The 21057-nt window shown below is 40.3% G+C and overlaps 1 protein-coding gene across 2 annotated transcripts; it reads right to left on the minus strand.

Annotated features, from left to right (window-relative positions):
* Window positions 1–1080: 1080 nt before the first annotated feature.
* On the minus strand, window positions 1081–20533 carry LOC116220289 (cadherin-like protein 26). Of its 2 annotated transcripts, XM_031565989.2 has the most exons (14): window positions 20494–20533; window positions 7183–7305; window positions 6840–6986; window positions 6523–6664; window positions 6252–6424; window positions 6001–6132; window positions 5713–5895; window positions 5244–5548; window positions 4728–4870; window positions 4326–4544; window positions 3958–4182; window positions 3694–3809; window positions 1543–1649; window positions 1081–1436 (listed from the first exon to the last, which is right to left on the minus strand). In XM_031565989.2, the coding sequence occupies exons 2-14, from the start codon at window positions 7285–7287 to the stop codon at window positions 1187–1189; spliced, it is 2247 nt and encodes a 748-aa protein (XP_031421849.1). In that variant the 5' UTR covers window positions 7288–7305; window positions 20494–20533; the 3' UTR covers window positions 1081–1186. The 2 variants fall into 2 exon arrangements, with proteins under 2 accessions (XP_031421849.1, XP_031421848.1); XM_031565988.2 differs by lacking the exon at window positions 20494–20533 and having other exon boundaries at window positions 7183–8177.
* Window positions 20534–21057: the final 524 nt, after the last annotated feature.

Below are 21057 nucleotides of genomic sequence, written 5' to 3' on the forward strand. Positions count from 1 at the left end.
CAACACAACTTTTAAAAGTAAACTTTCCATTCAGAAGCTTTTTATCATCCATTTCGCCGTATCGCGCTCACCATTCACTCAAAACGTAACGTTAGCCTACTACACAGTTTGCGAGGCCAAAAAGAATGTTAATCAATAAAAAAAAAAAAGAATTTGCGTTAATCTTGCGATAAAAAAATTAACGGCGTTAAAATGGGTTTGCGTTAACGCCGTTAATAACGCGGTAAACTGACAGCACTAGTATAAACAAATCATAAAATGGTGAAATTTCATGAAATAAATGCAAACAAAATAATACATTTTTGACTCCAAAGGCCAATATGCTCATATTTTTGCAAAAGAAGTTTGAAGCTGTTTTTTGTATTTATTTATATCTATTTAGGTATACTATAAACTGTTGTTTACAGTTAATATAATGTTCATAGTTTGAAGTAAAACATTTTGAAGCTGTAGTTGGAAGCCAAGTGTTTTGTATGTATTTATATTTATAATATACTTTAAACAGTTCATATATTGTTCAATTTGAAGAAAAAAAATTGCCTTGGCAATAAAAAAAGCCTTTCTTTAATGTCGTCAATCGTCGCTTTGTGCTTTAAAAAAAAAAAGTAGCGGTTTAGGCACCGGTATCGTTTTAAAAGTATCGGTTTAGCACCAGTATCGGAAAAAACCCAAACGATACCCATCCCTAATTGTGTACTTTCAGATACATATCTGTGTGTACAGGCCTCATCGACAGCATCGGAGAGGGTTTTCTCCTGTGCAGGTCATGCGATCGGTCAGGAAAGGTGTCGCATTTTGCCGGAGAAGGCAAATATGCTGATATTTCTACAAAAGAATTGCTGAAGTATTGAAGCTGTAGTGTGTGTACAGAGTGTGTGTGTGTGTTTTGTATTTATTTGTATTTATTTAAGTATAGTCTAAACTTTTGTTAACAGTTCATATATTATTTAAGTTTTAAGTTAAAAAGTGTTTTGTATTTATTTATATATATAATCTACTTTAAACAGTTCATATATTTGGCAATAAAAAAAGCCTTTCTTAAATGTCGTCAATCGTAATTTTTATTATTTATTTTTTTATTTTTGATAAAAGTATCGGTTCCGGCACCGTTTAGGCACCGGTATCGTTTTAAAAGTATCGGTTATGTACCGGTATCGGATAAAAACCAAACGATACCCATCCCTACTTATTTGTGCACAGGGAAAGTACATTTTTTGTCTTCCACCACAAGCATTGGCAAGTTAGGTGGCCTACAAATGGCATCCAGTGGTTTGAAGTTGGGGTCCAGACTAAGGCTGCATGCCAGGTCCAGACTCGACGGTTCAGTCAGAAGGATTGTGGGTATAGGGATGGGATTGGGATGGAATTCAACATTACAGACTGACCCCGTCCACTTAGACATTGCGCTTGTAGTCCCTTTTGTCAAGATGCATTCTCTGTTAATAAAAAAGGACAGGATTACTACAAACAAGAAAAAGATATCAACATTTAGGTGAAAAATACTGTAGAAAGGAGTAACATATGGAAAGGTCTAGCTCAGACCTGCAAGGCTGTTGCTGGCATACAAGGCTTGGTAGCATTCCTTGGGTCGTTATTTGTATTTGAGAAGGCAGCTGTGTTATGTTGACACCATCATTCTTTTGGACAGGCTGTGGCAAAGTAAAGAGAAATTATAGTTCATACATCATCAGGAATATTCACTTGGCGTACAATTTGAGTAATTTCAAACAGATAAACACACACTACCACTTAAAGTAATTAAAAAAGGACAATGCTAATGAGATATAAAATGCATTGACCAGTTTATATCCATCTAGACTGCAGCTTGACATACTTAATACATCACAACGCTTGAGAAATTACTATTAGCATCATTAGCATATGCAGAGCAGAACTGTACTGGTTTAACATATTGATGCCATCAGGCTTTTGGATAGGCTGTGGCTGTTGAGAGAAAGGATGTTTATGTTTATGTTTATGTTTATTAAGGATCCCCATTAGTCTACACCGTAGTGGAGACTATTCTTCCTGGGGTCCAGGCAAAAAAACATTACAATACAAATCATAAAATGCAGTACAGCATGATAAATGTTGGTGAACAAAAACACAGACTTAGAAAACAACATTTACAGTAAAATAATAAAAAAACAAACAAAAAAACAAAACAAAAATTTTTTGTCTGTCCGAAAATACCTGAAATAATAACCTAATCTACTCTAATTTCCTTTCTGATTATTGCTGCCTTAAGTTTCCTTTTGAAATCACATTTATTTCTTGTTAGAGTAAAATATGAGGGGAGCACATTCCAGTATGCAATGGCTCTGTACATTACTGTTTTCTTAAGTGCATTGGTTCTGGGTAGAGGAAAAGTAAAGTGATCACTTAGTGCCTGTCTAGAATTATAACCATGTCTCTCATTTGCATGTGATAGCTGTAAAGACAAACTGACGGGTTTCTGTGAGGAATACACATTATTTAAAAACAGAATAAGGCTGCATGCCAGTCTTTCATCGACCCTCATCCATGACAGCCTGGCATGCATAGCATCCACACTACTCCTGACAGAGCAGTGAAGTGCTAGTCTTGCCGCTCTGTTCTGAGCAAGCTGAAGTTTACTAAGTTCTTGCTTTGATGCACTAGACCAGATAACAGGACAGTAGTCCAGATTTGACAGAACTAGAGATTGTATGACTAGTCTAATTGTTGTGTTAGTTAGCAGATGAGCACTCCTTCTAATGGCATAAATACCATTAATCATTCTCACCACTGTATTATTAATCTGAGTGGACCATGACAGTGTTTCGTCAATAATGACACCCAACAGTTTGACTTCTTTAACATGTTCCATAGTAGCACCCTTTAAAGAGAGGCTTAATTTCTGATCTGTCCTGAGAGCATATTTAGAACCTATTACCATGCATTTAGTTTTTAAGACATTCAACTTCAGCTTATTTTCCATGATCCATTCAGAAATCAACTTTAACTCTAGTTGAAGCACCTCATTAACATGTTAAATGCTCTCTGACGATACATACATAGTCGTGTCATCCGCATAAATCCCCTTTCCTGCATTTTTTTAATACATATGGCATGTCATTTACAAAAATGGAATAGAGAAGGGGGCCAAGGCAGCTTCCCTGAGGAATTCCACACTGAAGTGTCTAAATATTTGAAAGGGAGCCATTGAACATAACACATTGTTGCCTGTTCACTAAATAGTCCTTCAGTAAATCAATAGCAGAATCTTTGAATCCATACGCCGATAGTTTCATGAGTAGGATGATCCATAGATTACTAGAAATAGTAATTTTTAGAACTTTAGTAACTTTTCAGACCCTGCTAGTGAAATGAAAATAATCAAAAAGGACACTCCGAGTCAATCAGTGAGATGTAAAATGCATTGACTGGTGTGTATCCCTTGGAAATTGCAGCTTGGCATGCTTTAGTGGAAGAATGAAATAATCTTTGTCTCAGTTACTCACCTCCCCTAAACAAAAAGGGAAGGGTCCAGGATGTTCTTTGGGAATCAAACCCATGACCTTCTTGCTGTGAGGCAGCAGAGCAAGCACCTGAGCCACCGTGCCGCTACATTTGTGCGTAGAAAGTTCCCAGTTGCAACTTTTACATTTTTCCTACTACCACAATGGGTTCTAGATTGCACCTAATTGAGCATTGTAGAGCGTATTACTTTACCTTAATGTCTTGCCCTGGTCCCTCTGTACAATAGTTCCGCACATGCCCCTTAAATGTGCCAGGAAGGGGGATGAATTCTCTACGTTTCTCACACTTGATCATCATCAGCAGGATACCTATGAATGCAATGGATTCCCACATATGTCATCACAGGCACACTGTTGCAGGGACTGCTCTAAAGCCTTAACACTAAACTACAGATACATATTCTTTACAGAGATGCAGTTTTGAGATTCTGAGAAGGCGACTGCACTATGGGCTTACAGAGCAGAAGCAGCAGAGCGATGACCGGGACTGCAACGGCACGTCCAGCCAGTTGGGGTCTGGACTGTCCAGTCTCACACATGGTGGAGGTAGATCCGGTGCAGTCACACACAGTGACATGTAAGTTCTGTTCTAAATAAAGGCCCTGCCTGTCTGAGATTTTCAGCTTCAGAGAATGGCGCCCGGCATAGGCAACACTTTCTTTGATCAGGTTGGATGTGTTCCCTGAGAGAGACGAATAGAAAAGAACAGAAAAAACAGACAGACATATTAAAGTAAATAAATTAAGTAAATAATTAGCTAACGGTGTAAAACGTTTATTTTATTGCTGCCAGCTCAAATGACTGGAAAAAGTAAAGTCTTGTTACCATATTTAGGCTCAAGTCTCCATTGCCTTTGGACATCACCAAGGATTTCAAAGTAGTATGGTCCACTGTTGTAGCTCTGATCTGGGTCTCTTACTGAGATTTTGACCAGTTCATCTGACAAGCACATATCTAGCTGGCTTTGCTCCAGAATGGGAAGATTATCATTTACGTCAGCCAGGTGGATAATGAGTGTGCCTGTCCCAGTCAAAGGTGCTTTTCCTTAAAAGTCAAATAAAAAGGAATACTTCATATACAAGTGCCATAAGGTAGATGTAAAGAGAAGTAAATCATTATATTGAAGGAGCTCATTATAAAAGTGCTGTTTTAGGTTTAATGGAATGCAAAAACACCTTACTTATTAATAGATATTACTTCTATACGATTATATATTAATTCTCTCACCATTCTCTACTGAGTAAATGATCACAGTGTAAACATTGTTTTTCACGTAAGGAGACTCGCGGTCCAGGTTATTTGCTGTTGTGATTTCACCTGTCTTTGGATCGACAGACACCCACCCTGCTGGGTCCTCTCCTTTAAAGTATCTAAATAGGAAGTATGTATCAGAGAGAGAGAGAGAGATGAAGAGAATAACATTTCACGATACGACCTGACCATTACGGCCCTCATGTGGTAGGTCAAGTATTTAATTTCACTCGTCAAAAATCTCCATCATCAGATTAGGGTTATGTCAATGTGGACTGGTAAGAACCATGCAAATAAAGCCTTGACCTAGAAAGATAGCTGCTAAGAACTCAAACAAGGTAAACTAGCCTCAAATGGGGCTTCCCCCAGAAGCTGCTGACCAACATACTGAAGCAACTACAACACTTAATTCATCCCAATTTATCCTGCAACTAGTCATGTTACTCGGAATATATGAGACTGAGAGAGCTAGAAGGAGAAGTATTGTCTTACTTTAACATGGCATTATCGTCGTCAGGGTCATGTGCAGTGAGCTTCTCCAAGTAAGAGCCAACAGCAATGCTCTCTTTCTTGTAAACATGTTTGACAGCGGGTTTGAAAATGGGAGGCTCATTCACGTTCTCCACCTCAATGGTCACAGCAAATTGGGGAGGGGTGGCAACAAGTAAGCACTTTTCTCTGTCCACCTCCCACAGCTGAGTAGCTGATCGCACTTTGACCTCGCAACAGAATAGCGGTTCCTCATTTTCCACAGAGACGGACAGGTTCTTCATAGACAGCTTCTCGTAATCCAGCGGCTGGTAAATATTTGATACAAAACATAGACTTCAGATAATGGACTCCATCGTACGGCAGTGTACATAACGTACCAGCTAATCGATTATCAAATATACAATGTCAATAAGATATGAGCAAATATGCTGTATAAATCTTTCACACAAAAAGAGGGAATTTCAGTAACCTTTTCAATTGTGAGAACTCCTTCATTCGTCTCTGGGTCAGTCGTGATCTTGAAATGTCCACCTTGGTCTCCGTGAAGTGCGTACTTGGCCTTCCAGGCAGCTGTGCCTTTGGTGTCTTTATCTGTGACTTGCAGTCTTCCAACTTGAATGTCTTTTTCATTTTCTTTCACTCTTCCATGCACCTTTTTAATACAGAGAAGGAAAGGTTATTAAAAGGGATGATTCTGTGCACAAACTATGAAAGATCTGACAGTGATATTCATTTTAATGACATGAGAGTAACTTACAAATGGTATGGATGTTGCAGGGTGATGATTGTTTTGATCGAGAACCTCGACTATCACTGTGCTTGTGGAGGAAAGTTGTTTCTTTTCACCTTGGTCCTTTGCCTCCACTAGAATAGTATATTTATTTTCTTTCTGTGTGGTGAAATTGTATCTTTATTTTTGTAATTGAACCCCAGCATAAGTTTGTAGAATACAAGGCTAATGTGACATTGTACTCACTACCATTGAAGTCAATAGAGAATGTTACATACCTTATAATCCAAACATCCTTTAAATGTTATTATCCCCGATTCTCCTTTGGTGTTGATGTCAAAATGAGCATTTGTAGGGACCGGCAAAATTGACTCGATTCTGAATTTGAAAGTGGAATTGTTTGTTCCTGGTTCATCCGCGTCCGATGCCTGAACTGTCACTACCTCAGACCCTGTGTGTCAAGTTTTTAAAAACAGAAAATCAAGTCCATGCACAATTCCTAACAGGGTACACTCACACACATTCCCACAAGGAACCAGTTTGTTTTACCTTGCTGCTTTGACTCCTCCAGCGTGGCATAGTAGATTTCCTTTGAGAAAACCGGTGGGTTATCATTTATGTCCAGTACTTTTATCTCAACTCCAAGTCTTGTGCTAGCCCTCCCTGATGGTGTATTCTCCTCATATACTACCTGCAAGTACAGAGCATATTATGAAAGACGTCTACATGTAACATGATGAATAAATAATTGTTCTCTTTTTGGCAATTCTATTAGCAGTGGGCACTGTGTGTTGGTGTAAGCGATTAGAAATACAAGTTTGGTTAATGGCTGCAATAAGGAGTACTTAAAAATATAGCTGGCTTACATTGAGGATCTTGGGTTGCTCATAGTCCAGTGGTCCATTAATACAAATTAATTGTTTTTCATCATCAATAGTTATAAGGTCCACAGGGTCTTCCGTGGCTCCAGGTCCAATGAGTGTCAATTCCCTCTTTTCATTGTTTACGGTAATCTAAATTTGAAAAGTGAAAAGTTATTTGTGGGAGTTCCGAAAGGGGGTATTTAAGAGAAGGCAAATCAGCAAATCTAACACTACAGGACAGACCAGTGACACGAACACTCACACACACACACACACACACACACACAAGGACAAAGCAAAACAAGCATAGTGGAAGAATGAAATAATCTTTGTCTCAGTTACTCACCTTCCCCAAACAAAAAGGGAATGGTCCAGGATGTTCTTCATCTATACTGTAAGATTCTATGATCCAATCTCTTTTTTGACGTATGAGATTCCTGGACAAGCCCATGTCTAACAGTCCCACAACCTGTAATAGAAATGCTAACTTCATGGTTGTACCAAAATACACAAATTCCATTGGCTTTCATAAATGAGTTTATACAAAAAAACGTATAAAAACAATCATTATACAATATAGGTTATATTTTACAGACTTTCACATATGTAAGGAATCACTTTCGAGACCAATGGTGGAACTGGGAGTGGGTGAAGGTTATTGCGTGCTAATCGGTCTACGCTTTGCTGAATTTTTTTTATTATTATTAACGGACCCTTGGTAAACCTAATTAATCTGACACCATTCAATTTAGCCACTCAGCCTTAGTCCCTGCTCTTTTAATAATATATTATCAGCCGTTGGGTAGGCTGACCTAGAGTAAGTTCTTCTGGATACCTACAACCTGTTATGATGAATACCTCCCGTACTTTTTATTAACTGGTTTCTTGTAGGAATAGTGTCGCTCAGGATACTGGCACGCACGTTTTCTCGATTCAGGCATATTCCACGAACACAACCTGTTACTAGTGGAGAATAGCTCAGAAGCTGCAGTGCTGCGGATTGCTACACTTACCAGCATGTTAGAACTAACTGGTTCAGGGACTGAGTGCCAGGCTGCTGCGCAAGCTCAGTATAACCGTTCAGTCCAGTACAGAGCAGAGCTGCCAACTTTTCCAAAAACCTTGGAGTGAGATTTTGACGCGGGTGACCAAAATTTTGCCCCGCATGCAGCCACACACGTTGGTGGCTCAAATATCAGGGAATTGGAATTCATTTGGCATTGTACCCATGTTGTGCCCTGCATTCTGGTGGTTTGTGGGGCCCAAAGACGTTGATGGGGCGGCCTACTGGAGATGGACAACTTTGGTTACATTCTGTGAAGCCAAGACATAGCTGAAGGTCCACCCCCAGGACATTTTGGTTTAAGGTGATGTTATTTCCTGCATTCTAGTGGATTTTTGGGTGGTATGCTAAAGATGTGCAATACCTGAACTTATTCTGATTCATGTTCATCTGATCATGACTTGTAGGGCCTTCTAGACTTGAGCTGAACATTCAACCAGAAAACTATTGTTGTGCCTCAATGACTGTCTATGTACCACAATATAGCCTAATTAATATACCTGTGTTTAAGATTTGACCAAGGTAGGTTGATTGACATTTTGATTACAATGGTATTCAACTAATTCAACTTTTTGTTTGGGGAAGGTGAGTAACTGAGACAAAGATTATTTCATTCTTCCACTATGCTTGTTTTGCTTTGTCCTTGTGTGTGTGTGTGTGTGTGTGTGTGTGTGTGTGTGTGTGTGTGTGTGTGTGTGAGTGTTCGTGTCACTGGTCTGTCCTGTAGTGTTAGATTTGCTGATTTGCCTTCTCTTAAATACCCCCTTTGAACTGAAACCTAACCTATATTGTTAATAATTGTATTCTTAAGAGCACTTAATGATTTATGTTCAGCAAAAAATGACACAAGATTAGTTAGGGAGAAATATTTTCATTATTCAAAGCCTCCCACCACACGTTCCATCAAACAAAAAAGTGCAACAAATAAAGTGCTTATACAGTAGCCTTTTTAAGCAATACAATGGATCAACACATGACAAAAATAACTAAAAATGAGGTATCAGATGCAGATCAGAAGCTGGTTAGTCATTTTCTAAGATCTGGGGGCAAGATTGTACTGGCCTGTGGCCTACTTGGAGGCCTTGATGAACTCTGAGGGGGGCTCCCATCTGAAACAGGGCTCCAGGTCGGCCATCTTTATGGCCATTATTGAGGACAGGGTGCCATCCAATGCCAGGCTATTTCTGGTCTTAGTTTTGTTTAGTCCCACAACTGAAAACACCCTCTCAGCATCTGCATTCGAATGGGGCAACACCAGGACCAGCTTGGCGACGGCAGCAAGCCTCTCAAATTCTTTGGCTCCTGTCACCTATGGAAAATGAACCAAGAACAAAATGGAAAAACATACCATATTTTGTTTTGATTAATACTGTAAGTGTACTGTAACAAAGTTTAGATACAACATGCATAGTTTGCATCATTTATGACACAATATATGCATGCATCAATAAAAGCAATATATGTAGCCAAGCCACACCTGCCAAAAAGAAAGACAAAAAAATGTATACCTTATGTTTCCGTGTTGCCATTCCAGCCCAGAAGCTTTCCATCTCAGTTTCGTCCTGAAGGGAGGTTGTTGGCATGGTCTGATAATTCAGAAACTCCTCACCCAGGTGGTCATGCTCCTCTGGCCCATGGTATGGGAGGAGATGGGGAAACCTATTTATGAAAGTAGAGTTACAGGTGGTTAAGTTATAGGTATATTGTCATCAACCAGCAGCAGTTCATATACATCTTTGAGGAAAAGCCTTATAAGAATAACTCATGTTCAGTTTAGGAGTGGACATACCTCATCATAAGCATTTTAGCTAAGATGATAGACAATAATTAAAGAAAAAAACTAACCTTTCAACAAAGTACCGGACATCTTCAATGCCACTTTCAGCCCTCTGCCACACATCTACAAATAATGCGTGTTTGATCAGTGGCTCTTCCATTGGCAGCTTCTTAAGTGCATGGCCCACAGCACTTGTTAGGAAACACATCTTCATGGAATGAATCCACCTGCCGTGGTCAAGATATCTGTTAAGTTTAGCCCTGGTTGTGAACCCAATGTTCAACTTTTCCCCTGTACAGATACAGCATATCAGGTTAACATAAATGGTTTAACATACTGATGCAGCAATATCAGCTTGACACATAGGGCAAGAAATCCAACCAGAAGCTCACTGTTGGAAGGACTACCACAAACCTTAGGTTTCTACTCATGAAGTGGCAAAAGGCTGGGTACAAGGCTAAATATCACATTTTATATATCACATATCACAGTGTATGGTCATAATAACAGCCAAACATTAACCTGGCAAATGGTTTGCCTTCTCTTTATAGGCAATTTCACAGGGCACCTCATGGCCTTGCAGAGCTGCTGGAACCATACATTTGGAACATAGCTTGCGTATGAATTTCACCATCTATGACAGACAAAACTAGTATTAGATCCCTGCAGATAACAGCTGAGTTTACATTCACCACACAAAATCAAGTTCACACGCACAAACACAAACAAATAATTTATTTCGAGATTTAAAGTTTAAGAGAGTGAGTACTTAATTGAACCACATGTCATTAACATACCTAGTCTCTGCTCAGTTTGGGGATGAAGATTTTCTTCAGCGATGTATTCTCTTCCCGAGTTTCTACCGCGGTTGTCTCTCTTTGTAACTCTTCTTCTGTCGCTAACTTCGGGACTTCTTGGGGTAAATAAGATGTCTATGCAGCGAATAGGGTTACAGATGCGCTCCTTAGCGCCAGCTACCCTCGGTGAGTTTGAAAAATAACGAACGCGTCTCGGCCCAAAATCAAAAACGCGTCTCGGCCCAAAATCAAAAAAGAAATTGGATGTGTGGCGTGACATGTGTGTAGACATGCTGCAGCAGAAGATTGCCTTCCAGCCTCCGTGAGAGTTGGCAGCTCTGACAGAGGCTGGAAGGCAATCTTCTGCTGCAGCATGTCTAACCCAGGTGATTAGCCAGGCACCTCAAGACTTACGCCACTGCTTTCTGGTTTGACTAATTCAATAATCCTAGTCAGTCATTTTATTTGTCAGGTGCAAGTTACTAATTCAGTTAAATTTTCCAAAGAATCTAAAATGAATAATCTAAAATTACAAATACCTAAGGGAAGACACTTAAACATTCAGAGGGTGTGCACGTACCTGGCTGCTCAGAGGATGTGCGGAAGTCTCTGGCTACAGAATACTCAAGATGCCTTTTGCTATCTTCCCCTCAAATACCCAGTTTAGTTAATGATACCAGACGTAGGGCCAGATGACCACATGACATTTGAATGTTTGCACTGACTGGGATCAAACACGTTGATGAAGATTCCTACATGGAGGTCTGTAAGTTATTTATAAATGGAGGGGTCTGTTACCTCCAGAGGGGGATTACCTGAAGTCTACAAGGATCAGAATGTCCATGTTTCTGAGAGCTTTATTAAAACTGCAGGACTGAGACCACTGTACCACACATCAAATGAAACCAAACAGGGCAATGTTTGCACTGGCATACAACACTTATTACTCTTAATTCCTTTCCCTGCCCTTAGTTTAACCCTTGTGTGGAAAAGCACAGAGAGAGAAAGTGGGTAAAGAGGGTAGAAATAAGCGCATCAGGAGGGGTGTGAGAAAAGTCAACCTAGTGGAACGATGCCACCATGACATGTTCTGTACTGTTACTGCTGAGTAATTGAAACTAGAATTCCATCTGTTTTTAAAGATCTAAAGGTTTTTGGCCCACAACTTAGCTTTGCGCTATTCAACATCCGCAAAATCAGGCCGTACCTAACCCAGTATGCCCCCCAGCTGCTGGTGCAAACCTTGGTGAGTTTCCCCCTTGATTACTGCAACGCCCTCCTAACGGGCCTGCCGGCTTGCGTGGTGAAACCACTACAAATGATCCAGAACGCGGCGGCGCGTCTGGTGTTCAACCAACCGAAGAGGGCACACGTCACCCCGCTACTCATTGACCTCCACTGGCTGCCTGTAGCTGCTCGCATTAAGTTCAAGTCACTTATGCTTGCCTACAGAGTGCTTGATGGTTCTGCTCCCACCTACCTAAATGCTCTTTTAAGGGCAAATGTTACACCCAGGATGCTGCGCTCTTCTAGTGAGCGTCGTTTGGCACTGTCGTCTGTGCAAGTACGGCAGTCCAGACTATTCTCATTTGTAGTTCCACGTTGGTGGAATTAACTACCCAGCACTACCAGAGCAGGGGCGTCCCTCTCTACCTTTAAGAAGCTTTTGAAGACCCAACTCTTCAGAGAGCACTTCCCGTCCTAACTGGCACTTCGACTAGTGCGTAACTTGCAATTACAGCAGTTACATTTCTGCACTTCTTTTCTTTTTATTTCATTTTGTTATATTTCTTATGTAAAGTAGTATTTATTTATTGTTACACCAGGTTCTATTGCTCGTAGCTTGACTATTCTCTCCCTTGTACGTCGCTTTGGACAAAAGCGTCTGCTAAATGAAGAAAAAAAAAAACTTAGAACCTTACACATGTATAACTTAGAGCCTTACACATGTTGACTTAGAGCCTTACAAATGTATAACTTAGAGCCTTACACATGTTGACTTAGAGCCATACATGTATAACCTTGAGTGTTTAAACTAAAGGTAGCCTTTTTGTTTGATTACTCACCAGGATGAGGATAAATGTGAGGGTGGCATTCTTCATTCTTGTCTGATTCCAGAGGACACCACTAAAACTAGCTTACTATAGCACTATGAGCTGAAGAAGAGATTACGGTTTTTATCTGAGCAGGCAGGGGTGTGACACACAGAGCTCTGATGCAAGATCCTCTTTCCTAGGAATATTAAGCAATTCAAAAATGTGCTCCCAGGTATATACCAAGATGTAACACACCCTTGAGACTGTGAAACAATATTTCTTTGGAATTATGCATTTAACACTTCCAGTTGGTGGTATTTTTTCGTGAGTTTTTGTCCTACAAACATAAAACTAACACCCACAGCAACCTTGAACCCTTTACTTTTAAAATATATACAGTTTGAAACTAAAATATAAATAATCACTTTGTAAGGAGAATATAACTAATCCCTTGCGCATTTCAGTCTCTGAGTGAGGTTTCAGCTCCTACGACCCACCCATTAGCAAATTACAACTATTCATATGATAAGGGAATGGTAATTCAGTGATCACTATTGGGTCATGATGTGTCAAGAAAACCTGTAGGGGGTAGGGGGCCACAAAGACATTCCAGGGCCATTACGTAATGGCCATTGTCTTTGACCGAGGTGTCCCAGGTTGTTTACACCTCTCATCAATATGCATAGTGGTCTAGGTGAAGAAAAGTGTCACTTTCTAAATGACTTGTAATTAGTATAGAAACCACACACACTTTCTGAATGCTTAACTCACCTCTGTGGGGCAAACACCTATGTTTACAAGGTTCCGAGTAAAAAACAAAACTTCCAAAATATTTACAATGTGTTTTTGTACAAAGTCTGAGCACCTCTAAAACTAGATTTCATTTTAATAAAAAAAATAGTTTTACTACATTCCTTTTACTCGCATTTTATTATTGCTGAGGTGCTCTAGAATATAATCATAAATGCCACTTTTGCCTCATGGTTTTTAGTTAGGTAAAATATACAAAAATATCAGGCATGGCAGACTACCTAACAGAGTAAAAAAAAAAGGCCTTGGTGTTGGAAGTGTTAAAGCAATCCATTGTTCATGGATGCCAAAGTCAGTCAAAAAGGGTTTGAAGCATATTCATAAATAACCAAATGTGTGAAAAGCGGTTGATACACAAGAGAACAGAACAGATGAAAGTGAAATTCAGACCTTCATCCAATACTCTGTTAACATCTCCTTTTGCCTGTGTCAGAATCTTCCAAAAACTCCAGGGGAGCCCATGATTTGAGAATAAGAGAAGGAGCACAGCTATCAAATGACCCACACAAAACATTGAATAGAGTTTTCTTGTAATGGGGGACAATTCCTTCTCTCGGTCCAAACATTTGCTGTAGTATGCAACCATGGAAATGCCTGGTTTGTTAGACCCCCACCACCAAATTCAAAGAAGGACACATACACCCAAGAAAATCACAGAGCGACACACATCCATGCACTGCAAATGCGTGCATCTGCTTGCACTAACCACCAGTTGATACATGAAAATCAAATTGAATCAATCAATCACACCAAATAGGTCAAATGAAAGTGATGTGTAGTCTAAATATAAATAACTTCTATAACCTAATGTTTGGGAACTCCATAGACATAATTCTGTAGTGATCCTGCAGAGTCTGGTAATGTTTTTGATGTTCCTGATCATTCACAGGCATAAGCAGACGCAGACATGTCAGGACACAACCACAAGGAGAACTAGATGTAACTAGCAGTGGCGGCTGGTGATTTATTTTTTGGGGGGGGGCGCAATCATAGACATATATAGACTATAGGCGCAGTTGGGCAGTGCGGTTTAAATAGCACTCCACAATGAGAAAACAAAAACACAAGAGAGGTTTTGAGTAGAATATATTAAACAACAAGAGATTTATTTCATGAAAACACAGTGCTCAACACTGTCCACTAACAACTCTCAACAAACTGTAAAATTGGGCATGAGAGGTTTAGAGCAGAATGGTTTAAGAAACATTGGGTTGGGTTACAGAGGTTTAAATATTGGGTAGTATAGGTTTAGAGTAGACTGTGTACAAGTTTAAAACAGAGTAGATTTAAAAAAAAAAATTTTTTTTTTTAAAAAAACACAGGGTGTAGAGGTTTAGAGCAGAATAGAGTGAGAAAGAATGAATGATACGAGTAGTTTAGAGCAGAATAGATTCAGAAATACTGGATTATACTAGAGGTTTAGAGCAGAATAGATTCAGAAACACTGGATGATACTGTAAGTAGACGATGGGTTGACTCAAAAACGATCCGCATACGGATGTAATTCTAGAATGTTGATTGGTTAAGATGAGTTACCAGGCAGGAACGGAAAACACCATTTATTTGATTGGCTAATACCAGGACCTCTACTTTTCCCACTGAGCTGCAACGTCGTTTGCCTGACATTTAATGTGGTGTCACGTTTAACGTTGCTGTTCAACATTAATAGCAACTGAATTACACGTGTGTTAGGTGTAATCTGTAGCATTAAATAACATAAACTGAGAGTGATTGATAAAGGATATATGTTACACATCACAAACACACATAATCGATGGGTTTTTTTGTGTGAAAGTTATTTAATTGGTTAGCTAAAATTACAGTATCTTACATAGGCTGACATGGCTACGATAGCTAACTAGATAGCTACTGTACTGTGTTTGGTTAGCTCAAGCTAGCACTCTTACAAACACACATACATACACAATCGATAGGTTTTTGTAAAAAATAGTTCATTGGTTAGCTTAAATGACAGTAATTTATGCAAGCTGACTAAGTTTGGAAGACTTGAAAACTTCAAGACCTGAAGACAAAAGATCCTTTTTGAAGACAAAAGCCTCTGTTGAAGTTACCTAAACTTCATCAGCAGATTACACATCCCCATCCAGCTAAGGTAAGTTGATTTACTTGCATTACAAATCACCTCAGGTAGTGTTACAAGTCGCCAACAGCGAGCCTTCCCTTTAGTAGTGCTATATGCTTAGTTACCATGCTATTAAATAGAGGACCTTCACTTTTAATTTCGTGACATTTTTCTTACAAGTAATGTTAGCCCACAGTAGCATAGCCTGCTGTCAAACGCTTCTGGTCAGTGCGCATTTGGCACGAATCAGTCACGTTAAATGCAGCGATCAGGGATTTAAATCTCCCGGTGCTATTGCAATAGTTTCGATGTTTTTGCTCTTTTTTCACGATGTGTTAATGACATTGTACATTGTAGCATAGCCTGCTGTCAAACGGTTGTGGGCAGTGACTGAGGGAAAATAAAGCGCTAGGTTGCGCTGCGCGCCAAAACTTTATGGGTGACATTTAGCACGTTAAATGCAGCGATCAGGGATTTAAATCTCATGTTTTTATGTACATGTACATTTACAGACATATACACGAACATTTACAGACTTTCTATGTGTTCATCAAACTAATGCTGTCATGTTCTCTCTCCCTCTTCTTGTTTGTGACAGTGTGCTACGTTGTGTTTTGTGTGTTTGTGAAGTGTAAGTGACATATTGTGTTATATTTAGACATCCTTGAGAGATGGAGAGTTTTGCACGTCTGGACGCTATATTTTATTACCTTGCAAATGGTTCCCACCAACTAGGAAGTAGTAGGATACAGATGTCTTCTGTCGGTAGAGCAGCAAAGCAGTATGTGTTAGATATGGGTATGTTGTACTATGTTAATTCAGGTAAGAGACGTCTGGTTGTACGTACCCCTGAGGAGAGGGACAGGGTACTGTATGAGTGCCATGACAGTGCAGCCACTGGAGAGCACCCTGGTGTGCAGAAGACTGCACAGAAGGCAGTGCAGAATTTTTATTGGCTGACTTTGAAAAATGATGTAGAGGATTGGGTTGGTTCCTGTGAGCCATGTCAGAGGCATGACAGAATTAAGACTGTAGCACCTACGCTACACCCTATTAAGGTCCAGGGTCCCGGGCAGGTCATGGGAGTTGATTTAATTGGGCCGCTCAAAACGACATCCAAGGGTTACACCCATATCATAAGTTTTACTGATTTGTTCTCCAAGTGGGTCATGGCTAGGCCTCTGAGAGGCAAGAACGGTCCAGGGGTAGGACTTATGGTGACACAAACTGTTTTGGCACAGGGTGGTGTCAAAAAGATTATCACTGATATGGGAAGAGAGTTTGTTAATGACTGTAACAAAGCTCTTTTTGAAACCTTTGGGATAGAGCATGCTGTAACTTCAGCCTACCACCCGCAGAGCAATGGGCAAGATGAGCGCTCAAACCAGAACATTAAGCGCCATCTTGCAAAGTACTGTAATGAGGAGCAGAATGACTGGGACGTCTATCTGCAACACGCTGTTTATTCGATAAACACCTCGAAGCAGCGTTCCACAAAGGTGAGCCCATATTTTGCAATTTATCGGGTTCATCACGGCAGCAGCGCCGATCCAAAGGTAGATGACTTTGAGATCGCGAACAGTGAAGAGACGCTGCAGAGGAGGGCAGACTCACTTGCCAAAGTTCATGCCAAGGTTGCATTGCAATTGCCCAGGGTAGACAGAAATTGCAGTTTGAAACCCAGCAGAGGCGTAATGTTAAATGCTTTGATGTCAAGGAGGGCGATGAGGTCCTCGTGGCAGAACAAGAAAGCGGTGAAGTTAGGAAATGCGATGAATGAACGTTGGGCTGGACCGTTTAAGGTGGAGTCCATGACAGCCAAAGGAGTGTCCAGATTGGTTGACAGGTTGAATGTTCGCCATTTGAAGCCATATGTTCGTCGAACAGACACGCCCAAAGATGTCGGCATCGCTTCTGATGTCCAGGAATTGAGTGTATTGTGCGACATCTCGATGGAAGCTGTAGGTGCTGAATGTAGGTATTTCTTCTTTTATACATCTCCACATATGTACTGTCATGTCAAGTTCAATGTAGAGTGTTGAATGTGTTTTATGTTCCTTTTTCCTAAAAGGTGCAGATGTTGATCACACACACAGCAAGACAGCAGACACAGGTGAGGGCACAACCTTGTACAGAGAACAAACATATTTGTACATACATAGATGTCTATGTATAGTAGATGCTGAATGGTTTGTGTTTGTGTGTGTGTGTTTTTCCCAATTTCAGATATTCCTACTGTCTCCATAAGTTCAGAGGACGAGGTACATTTTCTAAAATGTATAAGTGTTCGTTTCAATGTATTAGTTTCTTCTGCTTTCTTCTTTTGATCTGTTGGTTATTTAAATCATTCACTGTTTTTCTGTATGTAGTCTCTTACTTTGGAGGAGAAGTTTCCTGTGCCTTTTGCTGCAAAGGTAAAATGGTCTATAGTCTACCATGGTGAACCATCTTTTCTATTTAGTAGTAGTTTGGGGTGGACATTATGTGTAACTTCTGTACACATGCTTCCAATCCATCAGGTACTGACGCAACAGATCCGCAATGATGTGGACAAAGACGCGGTCTTGATCAGCATTGGAAGTTGTCGTGCCACGTTTCGCGACTTAGACAGTCTGGCAGGCCCAGAGTTCAACTGGCTGACCGATGATGTAAGTAAAACTTAGAAATACATTTTTATTTTACTTTTTTCCTATCATGTTGTCATCAAATTTCTTTTTCTTTCTTGTAGATTGTGAATACGTGCGTTGCAGTGATTGCTGCAGATCACAAACAACGTTCCACTGTAAGTAGTTTCTATTTTCTCTCTAGTCTGACAACCTACCAGTATCTGTTATTGTTTTGTAGAAGTTTACTCTGGGTTTTTTTGTTTTCACAGGACAAAGCCGTGTTCCACGCCCTTACCACAGACGCATACACGTTGTGGTGTCGTGACTGGACAGCACATAGTTGTGTTACGGAAAGAACTTTAAGCTGTATCAATGGCATTAAGCCAGATGGCGTGGTGCTACTGCCCCGTCTCGTTGGTCTGCGTTAAAATAAAGCTTTACAGGTTTGGTCAGCGGACACCTGGGTTTAAATGCGTTGTACTGTAGCTTTACAGGTTTGGTCAGCGGACACCTGGGGTTAAATGCGTTGTACTGTAGCTTTACAGGTGTGGTTAGCGCACACCTGGGGTTAGAAAGATGTGCCTTGTTTTTACTGTCTTACAGGTGTGGTCAGCGAGCAGTGCGTGCGTTGCGCTTGTAGGAAGTCCTTTACGGTTCCCAAGTGCGGCGTGCAATCTGTCAGCGCACACCTGGGGTTAGACGTGCGTCACAGGTTGTATTTACTGTTTTTTGTAAGGGGACAGGTAAGTTTGGTTCTCTCTCCATTTTCCCCTTTAAATGTATGTTATATGTATACCATGTTCTATGTATGTCCCTGTGAAGTTTGTATGTCTGTCACATATGTCTGTTATACACATTTGTTATTTAAAAGTATCTAAGCATCCTTTTCTTTTTCATTAACCTTGTGTGGAGGCTATCCTATAAGCCTCAGTGTGGACGGCGTGTGTTCCCCGCCATCCACACCTTTCCCTTATTGAGTAATCACACCTGTAGATATACCCAATTTCCTGTGACGAGCCACACCCAGTGCAATACTCGCCCAAGTGGCTAAAATAAGTAACATTAAAATAAACCTAACTAAAAGGTGGATAGAAATGGCTCCTACACCTTGTCTTGTCTTGTCCTGTCTCACTAACACCCCACCCATAACCTGTACCTTGACGTGGTGAGTGGGCTTTCAACTAAACAGGTCTTGTTTTGAATGGTGTTAGTAATCATGTTTTTAAAACAAGTATATGCTTTGCAGTATATTTCCACAGGTCTACTGAATGGAACACATCAAGACTCAATTAATTTAGACTGACCACAGCATACAAGACACTGCACCTGAAGACAGGCACCTATCTCCCTGCAATCACCCGACACTGAATGTCTTGCATCAAATTAAAAAAAAATGTTTTTTCAATGTTTGCTATTGAATTGTATTTAAATTCGTTCAGATGTTGTTTATCATGTGTGTGCATATACATCTGCACCCTAGTGTAATTACTGCACTTGGTTTGGAAAATGTATTTATTGCTAGCTCTACTGATGGCTGTAATGTGTAAGTACTCAGCTGTCAGTCAAAGTTCAGAGCAGTTATGTGTCACTGTCAAGATTATGTCACTAAATAAATAGATTGGTTTCAAAGACGTTAATTGGGAACCTTTTTTAGAACCTAGTTTCTATCACCAATGTTTTCTATACCTCTGTAAAACTGTTGACTGGTTGTAACTAACATTACAAACAAATTGCGAGGAAGGTTGCTCTTTTCTTCGCAAACATATTTGTTGTTTGCCATTCTCGGAAACTGATTTCAATAACCTGTAGTATGCATAGGAGTTCAGGGGCTTAGCATTTCTAGGTTGCTGCATTGATATGCTATATTGTCTTGGATATATTTTGCATTTGTGTATAGTGTTACATACAGTTAGTGTAGCAACTTCGTGACATGAGGAGTAGACGTTCAAGGTAAGAGACGTGTTTATTAATTAATTAAACCTGATGCGACCAAGATAGGATGTCAACAGGTTGACTACCAGGCTAAGCTAACGCATCGTTTAGCTACGTTAGCTTGCTGCTATGTATTTTCCACGGTTGAAAAGTTCGGTGAACAAGTCGGTTGTTTGTTTAGCCGTATGACTTCGTAAAAATTTGGTTAACAAAACAGTTGAGTATTAAAACTTATAACTTCACAGAATTAAAATAAAAAAATAAAACGATCGTTTAAAAGTCAGGCAAACGACGTTGTAGCTCAGCGAAAAAATAGAGGTCCTGCTATTAGCCAGTTCCTGCCTGGTAACTCATCTTAACCAATCAACATTCTAGAATTACATCCGTATGCGGATCGTTTTTGAGTCAACCCATCGTCTACTTACAGATACTACATGTTTTCGAATGCCAATTCGGTACCGTTCGTCCAACTGCTCTGCAATACTCAGTCTTCCAAAGAGGCTTAGCTTCAGGCTGTTAGTTAGATGGCTGCGGCAAGATTCGTGCTTCTTACATTTATCGTTGAAGTGCTTTAGATCCCTCATCACCGTTGCAGTCCAGATTGTTTCAGTCCCAGGACTTTGGAACAACAGGCAGGGAAAACAAAAAAACGCATCACTCACTGAACAACCAGCTAACCAGCTCCGGTTAGCATACAGGCTTGAGGAGAAGCTACGGGTGTACGTCCTCCCGCGGTCGATGCTCTGCTGCTGCATTTTTAAATCCGGACGTTCGGGTCCTATGTCTTTCAGTCTCTTCTTATCGACATCTGATCGTCGATTCGAAAGTTTTCAGTCGGCATACTCACAGAATCAAAGTCTCTGCTAGCTATGTTGCGCTCGTAGATACGTGAGATGTATATGGGATGTGAGGGAATGATAAAGGTGTCTGATTCGACGAATAGTCCAGTCGCGTTGAAATAAGAAACGATGTCATTGGTCAGGGCGCAAAATTTTGCGCCCCAGGATCGAACTTTCATCCGCCAATGAGAAGCTGTCCTTGCTCAAATGTTGCAGAAAAGTATGAGAGCTCCCATTGACTTCCATTTGGCCGGCGCCCCTCCAGGGAGGAGGGGCTT

The sequence above is a fragment of the Clupea harengus genome, chromosome 4, assembly GCF_900700415.2.
Source record: "Clupea harengus chromosome 4, Ch_v2.0.2, whole genome shotgun sequence".
Lineage (NCBI taxonomy): Eukaryota > Metazoa > Chordata > Actinopteri > Clupeiformes > Clupeidae > Clupea > Clupea harengus.